The sequence below is a fragment of the Oncorhynchus tshawytscha genome, linkage group LG05 (genome assembly GCF_018296145.1).
Source record: "Oncorhynchus tshawytscha isolate Ot180627B linkage group LG05, Otsh_v2.0, whole genome shotgun sequence".
Lineage (NCBI taxonomy): Eukaryota > Metazoa > Chordata > Actinopteri > Salmoniformes > Salmonidae > Oncorhynchus > Oncorhynchus tshawytscha.
Window position 1 is genome coordinate 9,504,957 of NC_056433.1, and position 20,920 is coordinate 9,525,876.

Here is a 20,920-nt window from a genome sequence, read left to right on the forward strand (position 1 = left end):
GGTCATAATTACTTCTGTCTGCAAACTCTCCCTTACTAACAGCAGGGGGCAGTGTCTCCACATCTCCCAATACCCAAACTCTCCCTTACTAACAGCAGGGGGCAGTGTCTCCACATCTCCCAATACCCAAACTCTCCCTTACTAACAGCAGGGGGCAGTGTCTCCACATCTCCCAATACCCAAACTCTCCCTTACTAACAGCAGGGGGCAGTGTCTCCACATCTCCCAATACCCAAACTCTCCCTTACTAACAGCAGGGGGCAGTGTCTCCACATCTCCCAATACCCAAACTCTCCCTTACTAACAGCAGGGGGCAGTGTCTCCACATCTCCCAATACCCAAACTCTCCCTTACTAACAGCAGGGGGCAGTGTCTCCACATCTCCCAATACCCAAACTCTCCCTTACTAACAGCAGGGGGCAGTGTCTCCACATCTCCCAATACCCAAACTCTCCCTTACGAACAGCAGGGGGCAGTGTTTCCACATCTCCCAATACCCAAACTCTCCCTTACTAACAGCAGGGGGCAGTGTCTCCACATCTCCCAATACCCAAACTCTCCTTTACGAACAGCAGAGGGCAGTGTCTCCACATCTCCCAATACCCAAACTCTCCCTTACTAACAGCAGGGGGCAGTGTCTCCACATCTCCCAATACCCAAACTCTACCACCCCCCACACTTCTATCCCCCCTCCCTCTCTACCCACCTAGTCCGACGGAGCTGTTCTCCAGTAGATAACTCAGATGGTCGAACATGGCCTTCTGGTTCTGTCGGCTGATACGACAGAAGTAACACAGGAACCGACAGCAACTGGCAACCATCTTTGGAAACGCTATCTCCTGTAGGAGAAATGGAAAACTGTTGTTATATTTAAATATATTACATACAATATATCACATTACATCACATAAAAATATCACATACATAAAATATTTTGTAGTAGACTCTGACTTTTTTTTATTTTTTATGTTGATATTTGTCCAAGAGAATTACCAAGATGGATATCGTGTTAGTTTGAGATTGACAGATCTCAAGTGAGAACTATGACCTAAATGGGTATGGAGCTTGTGTCATGTTACTGAATCAATATAGGTAAAAACAGCTGCTGAAATGATCATTGACAACAAGACAGTGTGTCAGTAAGAACTGTACATCTGACACGCACACACACACACACACACACACACACACACACACACACACACACACACACACACAGCACTGTAAGTGACTGGAACATACCAGATGTCGGCCAAACCGTGTAGGAATCAATGTTACTGTTACTGACTAATGAGATTGCCAAGCAGATATGTTTCAATCATACCCCAGTCTTCCAGCACCCCCTAAAATGACTGGCATACTCCTCTACTCCCCACTTCCCTCTACCTGACCTGTACCCCCCCCAACCCTCTCTTGCCCTATATCTCTCCCACTCCTCTACTCCCCACTTCACTCTACCTGACCTGTACCCCCCCCCAACCCTCTCCTGCCCTACATCTCAATTCAATTCAATTCAATTTCAATTCAAGGGCTTTATTGGCATGGGAAACATGTGTTAACATTGCCAAAGCAAGTGAGGTAGATAATATATAAAGTGAAATAAACAATAAAAATTAACAGTAGACATCACACATACAGAAGTTTCAAAACAATAAAGACATTACAAATGTCATATTATATATATATATACAGTGTTTTAACAATGTACAAATGGTAAAGGACAAGATAAAATAAATAAGCATAGATATGGGTTGTATTTACAATGGTGCGTGTTCTTCACTGGTTGCCCTTTTCTCGTGGCAACAGGTCACAAATCTTGCTGCTTTGATGGCACACTGTGGAATTTCACCCAGTAGATATGGGAGTTTTTCAAAATTGGATTTGTTTTCGAATTCTTTGTGGATCTGTGTAATCTGAGGGAAATATGTCTCTCTAGTATGGTCATACATTGGGCAGGAGGTTAGGAAGTGCAGCTCAGTTTCCACCTCATTTTGTGGGCAGTGAGCACATAGCCTGTCTTCTCTTGAGAGCCATGTCTGCCTACGGCGGCCTTTCTCAATAGCAAGACTATGCTCGCTGAGTCTGTACATAGTCAAAGCTTTCCTTAATTTTGGGTCAGTCACAGTGGTCAGGTATTCTGCCGCTGTGTACTCTCTGTGTAGGGCCAAATAGCATTCTAGTTTGCTCTGTTTTTTTGTTAATTCTTTCCAATGTGTCAAGTAGTTATCTTTTTGTTTTCTCATGATTTGGTTGGGTCTAATTGTGCTGCTGTCCTGGGACTCTGTAGGGTGTGTTTGTGAACAGAGCCCCAGGACCAGCTTGCTTAGGGGACTCTTCTCCAGGTTCATCTCTCTGTAGGTGATGGCATTGTTGTGGAAGGTTTGGGAATCGCTTCCTTTTAGGTGGTTATAGAATTTAACAGCTCTTTTCTGGATTTTGATAATTAGTGGGTATCGGCCTAATTCTGCTCTGCATGCATTATTTGGTGTTCTACGTTGTACACGGAGGATATTTTTGCAGAATTCTGCGTACAGCTCTCCCACTCCTCTACTCCCCACTTCACTCTACCTGACCTGTACCCCCCCAACCCTCTCCTGCCCTACATCTCTCCCACTCCTCTACTCCCCACTTCACTTCACTCTACCTGACCTGTACCCCCCAACCCTCTCCTGCCCTACATCTCTCCCACTCCTCTACCCCCCCCCACGTCTCCCTACTCTCCCCTCCTCTCTCTAGCCTCCCTAGCCCTTACAACCCCTGAACCTTCAATTCCCTCTCTGGTTACTGAGTGGTTAGTTGTTGGTAGGATCCCTTATGGGTAGAATCTCTGGTAGGATCCCTTCTTGGGTAGGATCCCAGGTAGGATCCCTAATGGGAAGGATCCCTGGCAGTATCTCTGGTAGGATCCCTTGATGGGGAGGATCCCTTGTTGGTACAGTAGGACCCCTGGTAGGATCCCTTGTTGGTACAGTAGGACCCCTGGTAGGATCCCTTGTTGGTACAGTAGGACCCCTGGTAGGATCCCTTGTTTGTATAGTAGGACCCCTGGTAGGATCCCTTGTTGGGTACGATCCCTGGTAGGATCCCTTGTTGGGGAGGATCACTAAGAGGATCCCTTGTTGGTATAGTAGAACCCCTGGTATGATCCCTTGTTGGGAGGATCCATGGTAGGATCCCTTGTTGGTACAGTAGAACCCCTGGTAGGATCCCTTGTTGGGAGGATCCATGGTAGGATCCCTTGTTGGTACAGTAGAACCCCTGGTAGGATCCCTTGTTGGGAGGATCCCTGGTAGGATCCCTTGTTGGTACAGTAGAACCCCTGGTATGATCCCTTGTTGGGAGAACCCCTGGTAGGATCCCTTGTTGGTATAGTAGAACCCCTGGTATGATCCCTTGTTGGTATAGTAGAACCCCTGGTATGATCCCTTGTTGGGAGGATCCATGGTAGGATCCCTTGTTGGTACAGTAGAACCCCTGGTAGGATCCCTTGTTGGGAGGATCCATGGTAGGATCCCTTGTTGGTACAGTAGAACCCCTGGTAGGATCCCTTGTTGGGAGGATCCCTGGTAGGATCCCTTGTTGGGAGGATCCCTGGTAGGATCCCTTGTAACAGATGAACTTTCCTGGCACCTGCTTTACATTACAGATAGTCCTTACAGCACAGCGCCTATATGGCTGTTTACAGCAGAGCTAATTGGATCTATTTGGATCCTACCCAAACATATAGCAGTCTAACTACACAACCTCCTAAAGGATGCTTTTTCTAACCAAGGTACCTGCAAAGCAAGGGGTCATTAAGAGTTTAAAACTGATGAAGAATTGTGTGCCGAAACATCACTGGTAACTTATGAAATACTCACCACAAGGAGAGAAGAGTGTGAAACTTCTATCTATATTGCTGAAAAAGTCCAGTACCTGTGACTTGTCTCCTCCCAGCACGTTAACCATCACCTCCATGACAGTCTCATGCATCCCCAGAACCCTCATCAGGTTGGGGTGCTGGTAGAACACCTTGTTGTTCATGATGTCACTATAAACACAGAGGGGTCATGGGTTAGAGATATAAAGGTCATTGGATGTGGAGCCAGACATACTGTAGTTCATTATCTCAGCTAACAGCTGTTTGATATTTAACCTTTATTTAACCCGGGAAAAGACCCTTGAGGTTAGAAACCTTTTTGTCGAGGGGGGACCCTGGAATTAAAGAAGATTAAACAACAACCTTGTTTGTGAATGGATAACATACAGTAATATCAGAGACAGTGCAGTATGAAGATGGGCAGAAACTGCTTCTGCCAATAGAAATCCCAGATCATACTTGTAGGCGTTGTCATGGAGACGTTGGCTAGCTAATCTCACGTGTAGAAACACGTCATTGGGTCTAGCGGTCGCCGAACTGCACGTGTGCAGAGCCGTCAAATCAAAAGGCTCTTTCGATATAAAGTTGTTTTTTGACTCAAATTAAAACGTTTGTCATTTGCGCGAGGTTAGAGTATTAACATGTTCAACTACTTAAGACATCGGCTCAAATCAAATGTGTCTTTACATTTCTAGAAAATGAACAACTAACGAAGAATGTTTCACTTGTCAAACCCCAAACTACGGCCTGGTCCGATTGGTCTGTTTCGCAAGAGTTACCAGAAGCCTCTGGGCTTAGAAACTCTGTGCTAATATCACACCCACGCAAGCAAGCGCACACACAGGAGTAATCTCTCTCCCCAGTCTGATGATCATGAGTTTCTCCTCTTCTTTCCCCATGTGTACAGAGAACACACACACACTTTCCCTCTCCCTCTCACCCCAGTCCGTCGATCATGAGTTTCTCCTCTTCTTTTCCCATGCGTACAGACAGCAGTGATCTGATCTGGCCCAGAGAGGCCAGGAGGTTGACACAGTCCTGTACTGACACAGCAGAGATGGTGTAACCTGGTAACAGTAAGAGACTAAAGTTAAACTGGACAGTTCTGTACTGACACAGCAGAGATGGTGTAACCTGGTACAAGTAATGGACCAAAAATGAGATTTTCAATCTGTATGACTATGTCCATCTTTAATTGCAATTGAAGGAATGAAAGATGAACAACACAATACTAAAATCACAACCCAGAGAGTTAAGACTGGACAATTCGCTCCACACATCAGACTGGGTCTGGGAGTCACTCAAGGACAGTACGTACTCTTCCTCATGGCTCTGAGCAGCGCTCCGATGCCGTCGTACTGACGTCTCAGCAGGCTGAACATCACACGAACCAGCTCTGGGTCCTGGATGCTACACTCCTGAGCCCAGCTAGCCATGGTCTGGCTGATCAACTCCTTCAGGTTGGCTGAGGGGAGATACCAAGAGTGTGTGTTATCTCTTTAATCATACAGTAGTAACAGTTAACTCCTGAGCCCAGCTAGCCGTTGTCCTTCAGGTTGGCTGAGAGGAGACACCAAGAGTGTGTGTTATCTCTTCAATCATACAGTAGTAACAGCAGCTCTGGGTCCTGGACGCTGCACTCCTGAGCCCAGCTAGCCATGGTCTGGCTGATCAACTACTTCAGATTGGCTAGAGAGGGGAGAGAGTGAGATTCCAGTGTGGTAGTATATTAGCAGGGTCGTAGCTACAAATGAGGACCCCCGAGGACCTCTGTACATGTTTCAAAAAGTTGCTCTTTGGTGTGTGTGTGTGTTTGGGGGGTTCGGTCGGGGTCTCAACTTCCTGTTGAGAGTTAGAATAGTAGAATACACAAGGTACAGCAGCTGTTTTCCTCTTGTTATAAGTCACTTACTGACTGTCACTCAATTAGCACATGTCAGATAAACATTTTTAGATTGGTAAGTTAGCTGGCTAGGCTAACCAGGCTATCTTTAACTTTAACTCTAACTACATGTACATATTACCTCAATTACCTCAACTAACCAGTGCCCCCCCCACATTGACTCTGTCCCGGTACCCCATGTATATAGCCTCCACATTGACTCTGTACCAGTACCCCCTGTATATAGCCTCCACATTGACTCTGTACTGGTACCCCCTGTATATAGCCTCCACATTGACTCTGTACTGGTACCCCCTGTATATAGCCTCCACATTGACTCTGTACCAGTACCCCCTGTATATAGCCTCCACATTGACTCTGTACCAGTACCCCCTGTATATAGCCTCCACATTGACTCTGTACCGGTACCCCCTGTATATAGCCTCCACATTGACTCTGTACCGGTACCCCTGTATATAACCTCCACATTGACTCTGTACCGGTACCCCCTGTATATAGTCTCAACATTGACTCTGTACCGGTACCCACTGTATATAGCCTCCACATTGACTCTGTACTGGTACCCCCTGTATATAGTCTCCACATTGACTCTGTCCTGGTACCCCATGTATATAGCCTCCACATTGATTCTGTACCAGTACCCCCTGTATATAGCCTCCACATTGACTCTGTACCGGTACCCCCTGTATATAGCCTCCACATTGACTCTGTACCGGTACCCCCTGTATATAGCCTCCACATTGACTCTGTACTGGTACCCCCTGTATATAGTCTCCACATTGACTCTGTACCGGTACCCCCTGTATATAGTCTCAACATTGACTCTGTACCGGTACCCCTGTATATAGTCTCCAAAATTGAGTCTGTACCGGTACCCCTGTATATAGCCTCCACATTGACTCTGTACCGGTACCCCCTGTATATAGCCTCCACATTGACTCTGTACCGGTACCCCCTGTATATAGCCTCCACATTGACTCTGTACCGGTACCCCTGTATATAGCCTCCACATTGACTCTGTACCGGTACCCCCTGTATATAGCCTCCACATTGACTCTGTACCGGTACCCCCTGTATATAGTCTCCACATTGACTCTGTACCGGTACCCCCTGTATATAGTCTCCACATTGACTCTGTACCGGTACTCCTGTATATAGCCTCCACATTGACTCTGTACCGGTACCCCCTGTATATAGCCTCCACATTGAATCTGTACCGGTACCCCCTGTATATAGCCTCCACATTGACTCTGTACCGGTACCCTCTGTATATAGCCTCCACATTGACTCTGTACCGGTACCCCCTGTATATAGCCTCCACATTGACTCTGTACCGGTACCCCCTGTATATAACCTCCACATTGACTCTGTACCGGTACCCCCTGTATATAGCCTCCACATTGACTCTGTACCGGTACCCCTGTATATAGCCTCCACATTGACTCTGTACCGGTACCCCCTGTATATAGCCTCCACATTGACTCTGTACCGGTACCCCCTGTATATAGCCTCCACATTGAATCTGTACCGGTACCCCCTGTATATAGCCTCCACATTGACTCTGTACCGGTACCCCTTGTATCTAGCCTCCACATTGACTCTGTACCGGTACCCCCTGTATATAGCCTCCACATTGACTCTGTACCGGTACCCCCTGTATATAACCTCCACATTGACTCTGTACCGGTACCCCCTGTATATAACCTCCACATTGACTCTGTACCGGTACCCCCTGTATATAGCCTCCACATTGACTCTGTACCGGTACCCCCTGTATATAACCTCCACATTGACTCTGTACCGGTACCCCTGTATATAACCTCCACATTGACTCTGTACCGGTACCACCTGTATATAACCTCCATATTGACTATGTACTGGTACCCCCTGTATATAGCCTCCACACTGACTCTGTACCGGTACCCCCTGTATATAACCTCCACATTGACTCTGTACCGGTACCCCCTGTATATAGCCTCCACATTGACTCTGTACCGGTACCCCCTGTATATAGCCTCCACATTGACTCTGTACCGGTACCCCCTGTATATAGCCTCCACATTGACTCTGTACCGGTACCCCTGTATATAGCCTCCACATTGACTCTGTACCGGTACCCCCTGTATATAGCCTCCACATTGACTCTGTACCGGTACCCCCTGTATATAGCCTCCACATTGACTCTGTACCGGTACCCCCTGTATATAGCCTCCACATTGACTCTGTACTGGTACCCCCTGTATATAGCCTCCACATTGACTCTGTACTGGTACCCCCTGTATATAGCCTCCACATTGACTCTGTACTGGTACCCCCTGTATATAACCTCCACATTGACTCTGTACCGGTACCCCCTGTATATAGCCTCCACATTGACTCTGTACCGGTACCCCCTGTATATAGCCTCCACATTGACTCTGTACCGGTACCCCCTGTATATAGCCTCCACATTGACTCTGTACCGGTACCCCTGTATATAGCCTCCACATTGACTCTGTACCGGTACCCCTGTATATAGCCTCCACATTGACTCTGTACCGGTACCCCCTGTATATAGCCTCCACATTGACTCTGTACCAGTACCCCCTGTATATAGCCTCCACATTGACTCTGTACCCCTGTATATAGCCTCCACATTGACTCTGTACCGGTACCCCCTGTATATAGCCTCCACATTGACTCTGTACTGGTACCCCCTGTATATAGCCTCCACATTGACTCTGTACCAGTACTCCCTGTATATAGCCTCCACATTGACTCTGTACCAGTACCCCCTGTATATAGCCTCCACATTGACTCCGTACCACTACCCCCTGTATATAGCCTCCACATTGACTCTGTACCAGTACCCCCTGTATATAACCTCCACATTGACTCTGTACCGGTACCCCCTGTATATAGCCTCCACATTGACTCTGTACCAGTACCCCTGTATAAAGCCTCCACATTGACTCTGTACCGGTACCCCCTGTATAAAGCCTCCACATTGACTCTGTACCGGTACCCCCTGTATATAGTCTCCACATTGACTCTGTACCGGTACCCCCTGTATATAGCCTCCACATTGACTCTGTACCGGTACGCCCTGTATATAGCCTCCACATTGACTCTGTACCGGTACGCCCTGTATATAGCCTCCACATTGACTCTGTACCGGTACCCCCTGTATATAGCCTCCACATTGACTCTGTACCGGTACCCCCTGTATATAGCCTCCACATTGACTCTGTACCAGTACCCCCTGTATATAGCCTCCACATTGACTCTGTACCGGTACCCCCTGTATATAGCCTCCACATTGACTCTGTACCGGTACCCCCTGTATATAGCCTCCACATTGACTCTGTACCGGTACCCCCTGTATAAAGCCTCCACATTGACTCTGTACCGGTACGCCCTGTATATAACCTCCACATTGACTCTGTACCGGTACCCCCTGTATATAGTCTCAACATTGACTCTGTACCGGTACCCCCTGTATATAGTCTCAACATTGACTCTGTACTGGTACCCCCTGTATATAGCCTCACTATTGTTATTTTACTGCTGCTGTTTAATTATTTGTTACTTTTTACTTTTTATTTTTTACTTATAATTGTTACACTTTTTTCTTAAAACTTCTTAAAGCATTGTTGGTTAAGGGCTTGTAAGTAAGTATTTCACTGTAAGATCTACTACACCTGTTGTATTCAGCATTTCACTGTAAGGTCTACTACACCTGTTGTATTCAGCATTTCACTGTAAGATCTACTACACCTGTTGTATTCAGCATTTCACTGTAAGATCTACTACACCTGTTGTATTCAGCATTTCACTGTAAGATCTACTACACCTGTTGTATTCAGCATTTCACTGTAAGATCTACTACACTGTCACGACTTCTGCCGAAGTTGGCTCCCCTGCCTGTTCGGGCGGTGCTCGGCGGTCGTCGTCACCGTCCTACTAGCCGCTACCGATCCCTTTTTCGTTTGTCTGTTGGTTTTGTCTTATTAGTTTCACCTGTGTGTATTTTGGTTTAATTAGCTTCCCTATATGTAGTAGTTTGACCCGCCCTTGTTTTGTGCGGGATTGTTTTTTGTTACTCTGTTGGTTGTGGTTTCATGTGTGTATTCTCCGGACTGTTTGGTCCTGTGTTTGGGCTGGTCTGTTTTATGTGCTCTGTATGTCGTCGTGACCGTTTTTTGCGGGAGAATAAATGACAATTACCGAACCCTGCTCTCTGCGCCTGACTCCAACCCACCACTCCTAGTAGGCTGTGACATACACCTGTTGTATTCAGCATTTCACTGTAAGATCTACTACACCTGTTGTATTCAGCATTTCACTGTAAGGTCTACTACACCTGTTGTATTCAGCATTTCACTGTAAGATCTACTACACCTGTTGTATTCAGCATTTCACTGTAAGATCTACTACACCTGTTGTATTCAGCATTTCACTGTAAGATCTACTACACCTGTTATATTCGGCGCATGTAACAAATAACATTTGATGTGATTTATCTAAACTTGTAGTAATCGTGGCCTACAGGGGGCCCCCATTGATTGTGTCAGTCACTCTCACTCAGATATCCTATTAACAAGGCAAGTCATGGCAACGTGTAGAACTGCAGGAAATTAGCTGTAAAACTGCACATTTGTCTCTCCAACCCCATGCCAAAATGTGTAGAACTGCAGGATATTAGCTGTAAAACTGCACATTTGTCTCTCCAACCCCATGCCAAAATGTGTAGAACTGCAGGAAATTAGCTGTAAAACTGCACATTTGTCTCTCCAACCCCATGCCAAAATGTGTAGAACTGCAGGAAATTAGCTGTAAAACTGCACATTTGTCTCTCCAACCCCATGCCAAAATGTGTAGAACTGCAGGAAATTAGCTGTAAAACTGCACATTTGTCTCTCCAACCACATGCCAAAATGTGTAGAACTGCAGGAAATTAGCTGTAGAACTGCATATTTGTCTCTCCAACCCCATGCCAAAATGTGTAGAACTGCAGGATATTAGCTGTAGAACTGCACATTTGTCTCTCCAACCCCATGCCAAAATGTGTAGAACTGCAGGAAATTAGCTGTAGAACTGCACATTTGTCTCTCCAACCCCATGCCAAAATGTGTAGAACTGCAGGATATTAGCTGTAAAACTGCACATTTGTCTCTCCAACCCCATGCCAAAATGTGTAGAACTGCAGGAAATTAACTGTAAAACGGCATATTTTTCTCTCCAACCGCATGCCAAAATGTGTAGAAATGATTGAAGTGAGTTACGGCCCCGTATATTAGTAATATCTTGACTTATTAAAACACAGAAAATACATCCAGTTTACTCCTGAGCCCAGCTAGTCCTGGTCTGGAAGATCTTTCAGCTTGGCTAGATACACACATACACACACACACACACACATGCACACACATACATAAACACACACACACATGCATGCACACACACATACAAACACATACCCTCTATAACACACACACTCTGCTGCTCTTTCTTCTATTCCACTTTCCTTTATTCTCATCTCATCTCCTCTCCTCTCCCCACCTCTCCTCTCCGCACCTCCCCTACCTCTCCTCTCCCCACCTCCCCTACATCTCCTCTCCTCTCAACACCTCCCCTACATCTCCTCTCCCCACCTCCCCTACATCTCCTCTCCCCACCTCCCCTACATCTCCTCTCCTCTCCTCTCAACACCTCCCTTACCTCTCCTCTCCCACCTCCCCTACATCTCCTCTCCCCACGTCCCCTACATCTCCTCTCCGCACCTCCCCTACCTCTCCTCTCCCCACCTCCCCTACCCCTCCTCTCCGCACCTCCCCTACCCCTCCTCTCCTCTCCGCACCTCCCCTACCCCTCCTCTCGGCACCTCTCCTCTCCCCACCTCCCCTACATCTCCTCTCCCCCCTCTCCTCTCCCCACCTCCCCTACCTCTCCTCTCCCCACTTCCTCACCCCTCTCCTCTCCCAACCTCTCCTCTCCCCACCTCCCCTACATCTCCTCTCCCCACCTCTCCTCTCCCCACCTCCCCTACCTCTCCTCTCCCCACTTCCTCACCCCTCTCCTCTCCCAACCTCTCCTCTTCCCACCTCCCCTACATCCCCTCTCCCCACCTCCCCCACCTCTCCTCTCTCCACCTCCCCCTACCTCTCCTCTCCCCACTTCCTCACCCCTCTCCTCTCCCAACCTCTCCTCTTCCCACCTCCCCTACATCCCCTCTCCCCACCTCCCCCACCTCTCCTCTCTCCACCTCCCCTACCTCTCCTCTCCCCACTTCCTCACCCCTCTCCTCTCCCAACCTCTCCTCTCTCCACCTCCCCTACATCCCCTCTCCCCACATCTCCTATCCCCTCTCCTCTCCCAACCTCTCCTCTCTCCACCTCCCCTACATCCCCTCTCCCCACATCTCCTATCCCCTCTCCTCTCCCAACCTCTCCTCTTCCCACCTCCCCTACATCCCCTCTCCCCACATCTCCTATCCCCTCTCCTCTCCCAACCTCTCCTCTCTCCACCTCCCCTACATCCCCTCTCCCCACATCTCCTATCCCCTCTCCTCTCCCAACCTCTCCTCTTCCCACCTCCCCTACATCCCCTCTCCCCACATCTCCTATCCCCTCTCCTCTCCCAACCTCTCCTCTCTCCACCTCCCCTACATCCCCTCTCCCCACATCTCCTATCCCCTCTCCTCTCCCAACCTCTCCTCTCTCCACCTCCCCTACATCCCCTCTCCCCACATCTCCTATCCCCTCTCCTCTCCCAACCTCTCCTCTCTCCACCTCCCCTACATCCCCTCTCCCCGCATCTCCTATCCCCTCTCCTCTCCCAACCTCCCCTCTCCCCACCTCCCCCACCTCCCCTCTCCCCACATCCCCTCTCCCCACATCTCCTCACCCCTCTCCTCTCCCAACCTCTCCTCTCTCCACCTCCCCTACATCCCCTCTCCCCACATCTCCTATCCCCTCTCCCCACCTCCCCCACCTCCCCTCTCCCCACATCTCCTATCCCCTCTCCTCTCTCCACCTCCCCCACCTCTCCTCTCCCCACATCTCCTCTCCCCTCTCCTCTCTCCACCTCTCCCATCCCCTCTCCCCACATCTCCTCTCCCCTCTCCTACCTTCCTCTCTCTAAATATAGACTTCCTAAACACCCTGAATTCCCCTTCATCCTCATGTGAAATGTTCCCTTTCTCTTTTTCTCATTAACTCTATAAAACTTCCCCTAAACGTTTTCTAATTAAGTCAATGATGCTGGACTAGACAAGAATGTTAAGTACCTCCCCATTAGAAGTCTCCCTCAACAGATATTGGACGTTATATCAGTATGGTGCATAACATGTGATTGCCCATCAAACCTCTGATACTCATAAAGTGGGTACTGGGGAGACAAACAATCTCTTCCCAAGTAAACCATCACTACTTGCAGTTATGGACATTACATTTCTGTAAAAAAAAAAATGTTTTTTTTAAAGTAAATATATATAAATATATGTATTCTGCCACATACACGGGATAGGTCCAGTGAAATGTGTTGTTTTAGAGGGTCTGACATAGTAAATGAAAGCTGGTTGATAGCCAGAACCCTACCCCGGGAGTCACAGAGCTCTCACACACACACACACACACACACACACACACACACACACACACACACACACACACACACACAGAGTACAATCTGTCTCCACCTGGTTCAGAAGTGAGGCTGTCCAAAAACACTTAGCTGCCTGACTTCTAACGAGGGTTTTGCGTTCAGCTAAATAACAGCGAGAGGAAGTTTCCTCCGGTGTAAACCTCTGGAGTGGTGCCGTGGAGTTGTGTTAGTGAGCTGCAGAGAACAGACTGGGGTTTTGTTGTAGACCTTTGTGTTGTTGTGGAGGAACCATACAAAAGTTACAGATGTCTCTTGAACTGCACTGTTGATTAAGGGCTTGTAAGAAAGCATTTCACGTTAAGGTCTACACGCTGGAGTCGGTGACAAATAAAGTCTGATTTGATGTGTTACAGAATAAGTATATCGGCTTACATCAGTGAGGTCAGTATGAGGTTTAACACTGAAAACCGACAGGGATCTTATCATGACTATAAGTAGGTAACTCTTCAGTAATTGCAGTGTGAACCTATAGAGCCCAGGTGAGTGACAAGGGTGTTTTAATGTCTGTCTGATGAACATATATCATGGAAATGAATGTTAATGTATCATCTTCAGACAGAGAAAGAGATGTTCCCTCTTTTCCTACCCTTTGATGAACACTTCTGAAGGGCAATGACAAGTGGGAAACATGCTTTTTCCTAGACAGTCTCTTCCTGGGAGCAGTCTGAATTGACTGATCTGAAAACTGCATTAACGCCAACCCTGGCAGTCTCTTCCTGGGAGCAGTCTGAATTGACTGATCTGAAAACTGCATTAACGCCAACCCTGCCTCTTCCTGGCAGTCTCTTCCTGGGGCAGCAGTCTGAATTGACTGAAAACTCTGAAAGTCTGGGAGCAGTCTGAATAACGCCAACCCAACCCTGGCAGTCTCTTCCTGGGAGCAGTCTGAATTGACTGATCTGAAAACTGCACTAACGCCAACCCTGGCAGTCTCTTCCTGGGAGCAGTCTGAATTGACTGATCTGAAAACTGCACTAACGCCACTCTCTTCCTGGGAGCAGTCTGAATTGACTGATCTGAAAACTGCACTAACGCCAACCCTGGCAGTCTCTTCCTGGGAGCAGTCTGAATTGACTGATCTGAAAACTGCACTAACGCCAACCCTGGCAGTCTCTTCCTGGGAGCAGTCTGAATTGACTGATCTGAAAACTGCACTAACGCCAACCCTGGCAGTCTCTTCCTGGGAGCAGTCTGAATTGACTGATCTGAAAACTGCACTAACGCCAACCCTGGCAGTCTCTTACTGGGAGCAGTCTGAAAAACTTGACCCTGAGTCTCTTCCTGAGCAGCCTGAATTGACTGCTGATTAACGCCAACCCTGGCAGTCTCTTCCTGGGAGCAGTCTGAATTGACTGATCTGAAAACTGCACTAACGCCAACCCTGGCAGTCTCTTACTGGGAGCAGCCTGTTCCTGCTCTGTAGGTTCCTCCTCTAGTTTCTTGGGCGGTCCCTTGATCTTATAGAGCATGGCCAGCAGACGACCCTTTATAGACGTGTCTTCCTCCTCCTCCTCCTCCTCCACCGGGATGCCTGCAGGGATCGAGACGGGGAGAAATATGAAGGGCAGGACTGGGAGAACATAGAGGTTGATGTGGTACTTTTAGGTAAAGAGTTTATAATTACATTTAGCATATATAATCAATATTGAACTGTGAACCTATATGATCGATACACGTCCCACTTGGTACTGACATCAATTCAACGTTTATTCCACGTTGGTTCAATGTAATTTCATTGAAATGACGTGGAAACAACATTGAGTTGAACCAGTGTGTGGCAACCTGTCAAGAGTCATCATGTCCTGCAAGGAAACATTGCACATTTGGGATGAACGTTTGATCTAATAACTGAAATGATGTATTGATATTAACGTCAATGGAAGATCTGTGAGTTACTGTACGCTCCTGCATCTCAAGTAAGGATTTGTCTTTTAACTGTCAGTGTGTGTGTGTGTCTGCGTTGTCATCGTACCACAGTGTAGTCTCAGCTCATCATGGAAGCTGTAGAGGTCTTCCTGAATCTCTTCAGGACAGGGACAGTCCTCCCCAGCAGCAAAGTTCAACAGGATGTTGATCTATATGGATGGAGGGAGGTGTGTTAGTGATAGAGAGATGAGAGAGAGAGAAAGAAAGATATATTCCCTACAGCACAGTATCATCACTGTGAGTCAGACTGGCCAGGAGATTCTCTATGACATCACATCTGTTTGATCCATGAAGAGGAGAATGGTATGGATGGTTTTCCCACCTCTAGCTTGGGGACATCATTTACAGAGCATACTACAAGGGGATATATTGCCATCCTACGGTGAGGAAAGCCATTTACCAAGAGGCACCCTACGGTAATATGGCCATTGGACCAGACGCCTGCTACACAGAGGGCAGCTAGCTATTCACTATAAATTCAATTGAGTCCCGTCCTGCCGGATGAGGGACAATGTTTTGATTTTATCTTTGGCACTACTGCTTCTTAATAAATTACGGAGAGAAGTAAAGAGGTCTTTGTGATTCGTGATGTGATTAGTGACGTGATTAGTGATGTGAGTATTGTGTGTGTCAGACATGTAGGAAAACCCAGTGTCAGTGAGCCCCAGCTTCAAGTGTTGCATGTTCAATCCCAGTGCTAGGCACCCTACCTCAAACCTTAACCCTTACCTTAACCATTCATAACCCTATCCCTAACCTTAACCATTCATAACCCTATCTCAAACCTTAACCCTTACCTTAACCATTCATAACCCTATCTCAAACCTTAACCCTTACCTTAACCATTCATAACCCTACCTCAAACCTTAACCCTTACCTTAACCATTCATAACCTTACCTCAAACCTTAACCATTCATAACCCTATCTCAAACCTTAACCCTTACCTTAACCATTCATAACCCTCTCTCAAACCTTAACCCTTATCTTAACCATTCATAACCCTACCTCAAACCTTAACCATTCATAACCCTACCTCAAACCTTAACCCATACCTTAACCATTCATAACCCTATCTCAAACCTTAACCCTTACCTTAACCATTCATAACCCTACCTCAAACCTTATCCCAAACCTTAACCATTCATAACCCTATCTCAAACCTGAACCCTTATCTTAACCATTCATAACCCTATCTCAAACCTTAACCCTTACCTTAACCATTAATAACCTTAATCCCTAACATTAACCCTTACCTTAACCATTCAGAATGAATGGCTAAACTTGATGTTTATGGACAAATGTCAGATTCTGAAGTGAGACTGAGAGCTTTTTGGTGTGTGTTGATTGGTGTGTGTGGTGTGTGTGGTGTGTGTGGTGTGTGTGTGTGTGTGTGTGTGTGTGTGTGTGTGTGTGTATGTGTGTGTGTGTGTATTGTGTGTTTGTGTGTGTGGTGTGCGTGTGTGGTGTATGGTGTGTGGTGTGTGTGTGTGTGTGTGTGTGTGTGTGTGTGTGTGTGTGTGTGTGGTCTGTGTGTGGTGTGTGCTCAGGAGCGTGTTGGTGTGTGTGAGGTGTTCTCTCTCTCTATGCTGAGTAATGCTCCTCTACTCAACTCCCAGGCACAGTGGGGACAGAGAGATGGTTCCATGAAGATTTAATAGAGTTTTCTGCTAAAAAAACAACAACAACAACAACATGACAATAACGAATAAAACAGTACCTGCTCCTGAGGAGGGGATCGGAACTCCTTGGTCTTCTTGGCGGTGACGGCAGCAGACATGTTGAGGGCCAACATCAACTCGTTGTACCTGAACTTCTGGTTGTACTGCAGCTTGGACACAAAGCTGTCTGAGAAGGACACAATGGCCTCGATGCGCTGCTTCAACTCACAGTCACAGAAGTAGTGAAGGAGCTCACACATCTAGTAGAGAGTTGGATCATGTTAGATCATGTTAGATCATGTTGGATCATGTTAGATCATGTTAGATCATGTTAGATCATGTTAGATCATGTTGGATCATGTTGGATCACGGACGGGACAGTGCAGTACAGTACACAACAGGGTTGGGCTCAATTCTGAATTGAGTTGTGAATTGCTCTTTAATTCCAACAAAGAGAGATTAAGTTAGCGCTACCTAGTAGAGAGGGGTATTTCTGTCAGTATTGCATATACAGTGCTACATGTGACGTACAAATTATGTTTAAGTGATGTCACATTATAAATGAACAAGTCATTAACGAGTCTAATGTTTAAAGCTGTGTGTGTCTGTGTGACGTACAAATTATGTTTTAGTGATGTCACATTATAAATGAACAAGTCATTAACGAAATGTTTAACTTGTTCTGTTTATTATGTTTTAGTGATGTCACATTAGACTCGTTAATGACTTGTTCATTTATAATGTGACATCACTAAAACATAATTTGTACGTCACACAGACACACACAGCTTTAAACATTAGACTCGTTAATGACTTGTTCATTTATAATGTTTAAAGCTGTGTGTGTCTGTGTGACGTACAAATTATGTTTTAGTGTTAAACAAGTTGTTTAATCTGATCAAAAACATTTGATGTTTTTGCTGATTATCGTTTTGCTGGTAAATTTAATGTGATTGAGTAGTCAGACAATTTACTATTTGGCATCAATCAACAGTCCATTTAGCTGGGACTGAACACCTGGTGCTTCAATTCTGCCAGTGTGTGAGACACTGAGGGTGTGTGTGTGTGTGTGTGTATGCGGGGGTGGGCTCTCTCTCCTACCTGTCGTTTGACAGACTCAGGCAGTGTCTTCTCCAGTAGTCCCTTCACAGACATTTTGACCTCCTTGGTCTCCTCCTCACCAGCCTCCACGGCCTTCACCTCGTTGCTGCTCACTTCCTCCTTCTCTCCTCCTCCTGCTGCTGCCTCCACCTCCTCCACCTTCGCCTCCTCATCTTCTGGATCCCCGAACACGTTGGGATCGATGAGAAGCAGGATCAGCCTCACCTAGTACATGAAAAACCATGCCACATATTTAATGCAAATAAAGATAACTGTCAGAATAAAGGAAACACTTGAGTAAATGAGGGATACAGAGTATATTGAAAGTAGGTGCTTCCACACAGGTATGGTTCCTGAGTTAATTAAGCAATTAACATCCCATCATGCTTAGGGTCATGTATAAAAATGCTGCAGGCCATTATTTTGGCTACCATGGCTATGCCCCCATAGGATGACAATGCCCCCATCCACAGGGCACGAGTGGTCAACGACGAGTTTGATGAGCATGAAAATGACGCAATGGCCGTCTCAGTCGCCAGATCTCAGCCCAATTGAACACTTATGGGAGGCTCTGGAGCAATGCCTCAGACAGCGTTTTCCACCACCAACAACAAAACACCAAATGATGGAATTTCTTGTGGAAGAATGGTGTCGTATCCCTCCAATAGAGTTCCAGACACTTGTAGAATCTATTCAAGGTGCATTAACGCTGTTCTGGTTCGTGGTGGCCCAACACCCTATTAAGAAACTTCATGTTGGTGTTTCCTTTATTTTGGTAGTTACCTGTATATGCTATTTAGCAGACACTATATTTATCCAAAGCTACTTACAGTATATGCAGTGCATACATTTTTTGTCCATGTCACCCCAGCAGGAATTAAACCCACAACCCTGGGTTGTATTCATTAGAGCATACTGAAGCAGAACTGTTCCAGTCCGTTTGCTTTCGTTTCATTCCTAATGAAAACAACCTTGGCTTTGCTAGCGCCACGCTCACACATCATACCAACTGATCTTCACAGACAGGACTAAACCTCACCTCCTCGCTGGTGAGTACCCCCATGATGAGCAGGGTCCCAATCAGCTTGAGGATGGGGACAAACTGGTACTCCACACTGCCCCCTACTGGGTCTCTGATGTGACTGCCTCCTCCCTGCACCGCCTCAGTCAGCATACTGATGGCCTTCTCCTTCAGGATGCCCAGGGGGATCTGGGGGCTGGAAGCATATAATAATCATGTGTTTTATAGTTTATATTGTCGTAGCCATGGGTATAACATAATAAAAAATACTATAAACATTTAAAGTTTTGAAATCTTTAACTGACTATTTGACATTTTTAACCGACTATTTGACATTTTTAACTGACTATTTGAAATCTTTAACCGACTATTTGACATTTTTAACCGACTATTTAAAATCTTTAACCGACTATTTAAAATCTTTAACCGACTATTTAAAATCTTTAACCGACTTTATGAAATCTTTCACCGACTATATGAAATCTTTAACCGACTATTTGAAATCTTTAACCGACTATTTGAAATCTTTAACCGACTATTTCAAATCTTTAACCAACTATTTAAAATCTTTAACCGACTTTATGAAATCTTTCACCGACTATATGAAATCTTTAACCGACTATTTGAAATCTTTAACCGACTATTTGAAATCTATAACCGACTATTTGAAATCTTTAACCGACTATTTGAAATCTTTAACCGACTATTTCAAATCTTTAACCGACTATTTCAAATCTTTAACCGACTATTTCAAATCTTCAACTGACTTTGAGCGATTGCTCTAGCCTGTCTAAAGTGCAAGATGGGTGGGGTTTACAATTTTGTGACTATTCTATTGGTCCATTAAACCAGGCAATCTCAATCAAGGCCAGATGAAGCATTTTAAATGATTTCAAATAGTATCTCATTTGAAGTCTAAGAGCTTTACAGCTTGATAAAAGGTGAAAGTAGTACAACCCTGACCTGTAGAGGTGCTGCTGTTTCTTGGTTGTGATGAAGGAGAGAGGGGAGAAGTTGAGACGTGGTTTCAGCGAGGTGCTGAGGTCTACCCCGGGTAGAGAGTGTCTCTTGGACTCGTCAGGGAACAGCTTGATGGAGCGCGTCTCATCAGTCACAGGGATAATAAACTCGTTGTTCATCATCAGACGAGCCTCTTTCGCTGTCTCCAGGTGGATGCTGGTGGCAGGTACATCAACCAACCAATCAATCAATCAATCAATATATCAATATATCAATCAATATATCAACCAACCAATATATCAACCAACCAATCAATCAATATATCAATCAATCAATATATCAACCAATCAATAAATCAATCAATCAATATATCAACAATCAATCAATATATTAACCAATCCAATCAATCCATCAATCAATTAATATATCAACCAAATCAATCAATATATCAACCAACCAATCAATCAATATATCAATCAATTAAACAGTCAGTCAATCAACCAATCAGTTATCAGCATAATAATAGATTTCAATAAAATACTTATTTTCCAAGTGCGTAAACATCCTGTTCCTTATAAAGACCACTCATCCACCAACCAATGAACTCCTCACCCACCTCATAAGTACATTATAGAAGCCCTCTCTCAGCATGCCGGACAGGTATTGGTTGTCGATGGTGTAAAGCAGCTGCGATTGGTCGAGGTGGGAGCAGAGGGCGTGTGCCACGCGGGTGTTGCCCAATGCGCAGAGGGCACAGTAGAGCTTCAGGGTGTGGTAGTGGAACTTCCTCAGACTCTCTACCTCCGATAGCTCCAGGATGTCCAGACACCTGAGGAGAGTGGAAGGG

General features: G+C 46.0%; 1 protein-coding gene across 2 annotated transcripts in view; it reads right to left on the reverse strand.

Moving 5' to 3' along the window:
- Positions 1–20,899, reverse strand: part of LOC112249821 (ryanodine receptor 3-like) — a 101,364-nt gene extending 80,465 nt beyond the window's left edge. The window contains exons 1-11 of one of the 2 annotated variants that reach the window (XM_042321431.1): positions 20,690–20,899; positions 20,077–20,289; positions 19,132–19,309; positions 18,093–18,317; positions 17,051–17,251; positions 15,379–15,481; positions 14,803–14,937; positions 5,178–5,324; positions 4,800–4,926; positions 3,916–4,030; positions 707–839 (exon numbers count right to left, since the gene is read on the reverse strand). In XM_042321431.1, coding sequence (XP_042177365.1) covers positions 707–839; positions 3,916–4,030; positions 4,800–4,926; positions 5,178–5,324; positions 14,803–14,937; positions 15,379–15,481; positions 17,051–17,251; positions 18,093–18,317; positions 19,132–19,309; positions 20,077–20,289; positions 20,690–20,724 — 1,612 coding nt within the window. In that variant the 5' untranslated portion in view covers positions 20,725–20,899. The remainder of the gene's footprint in view (positions 1–706; positions 840–3,915; positions 4,031–4,799; positions 4,927–5,177; positions 5,325–14,802; positions 14,938–15,378; positions 15,482–17,050; positions 17,252–18,092; positions 18,318–19,131; positions 19,310–20,076; positions 20,290–20,689) is intronic. The other variant, XM_042321430.1, reaches the window with a different exon arrangement.
- Positions 20,900–20,920: the final 21 nt, after the last annotated feature.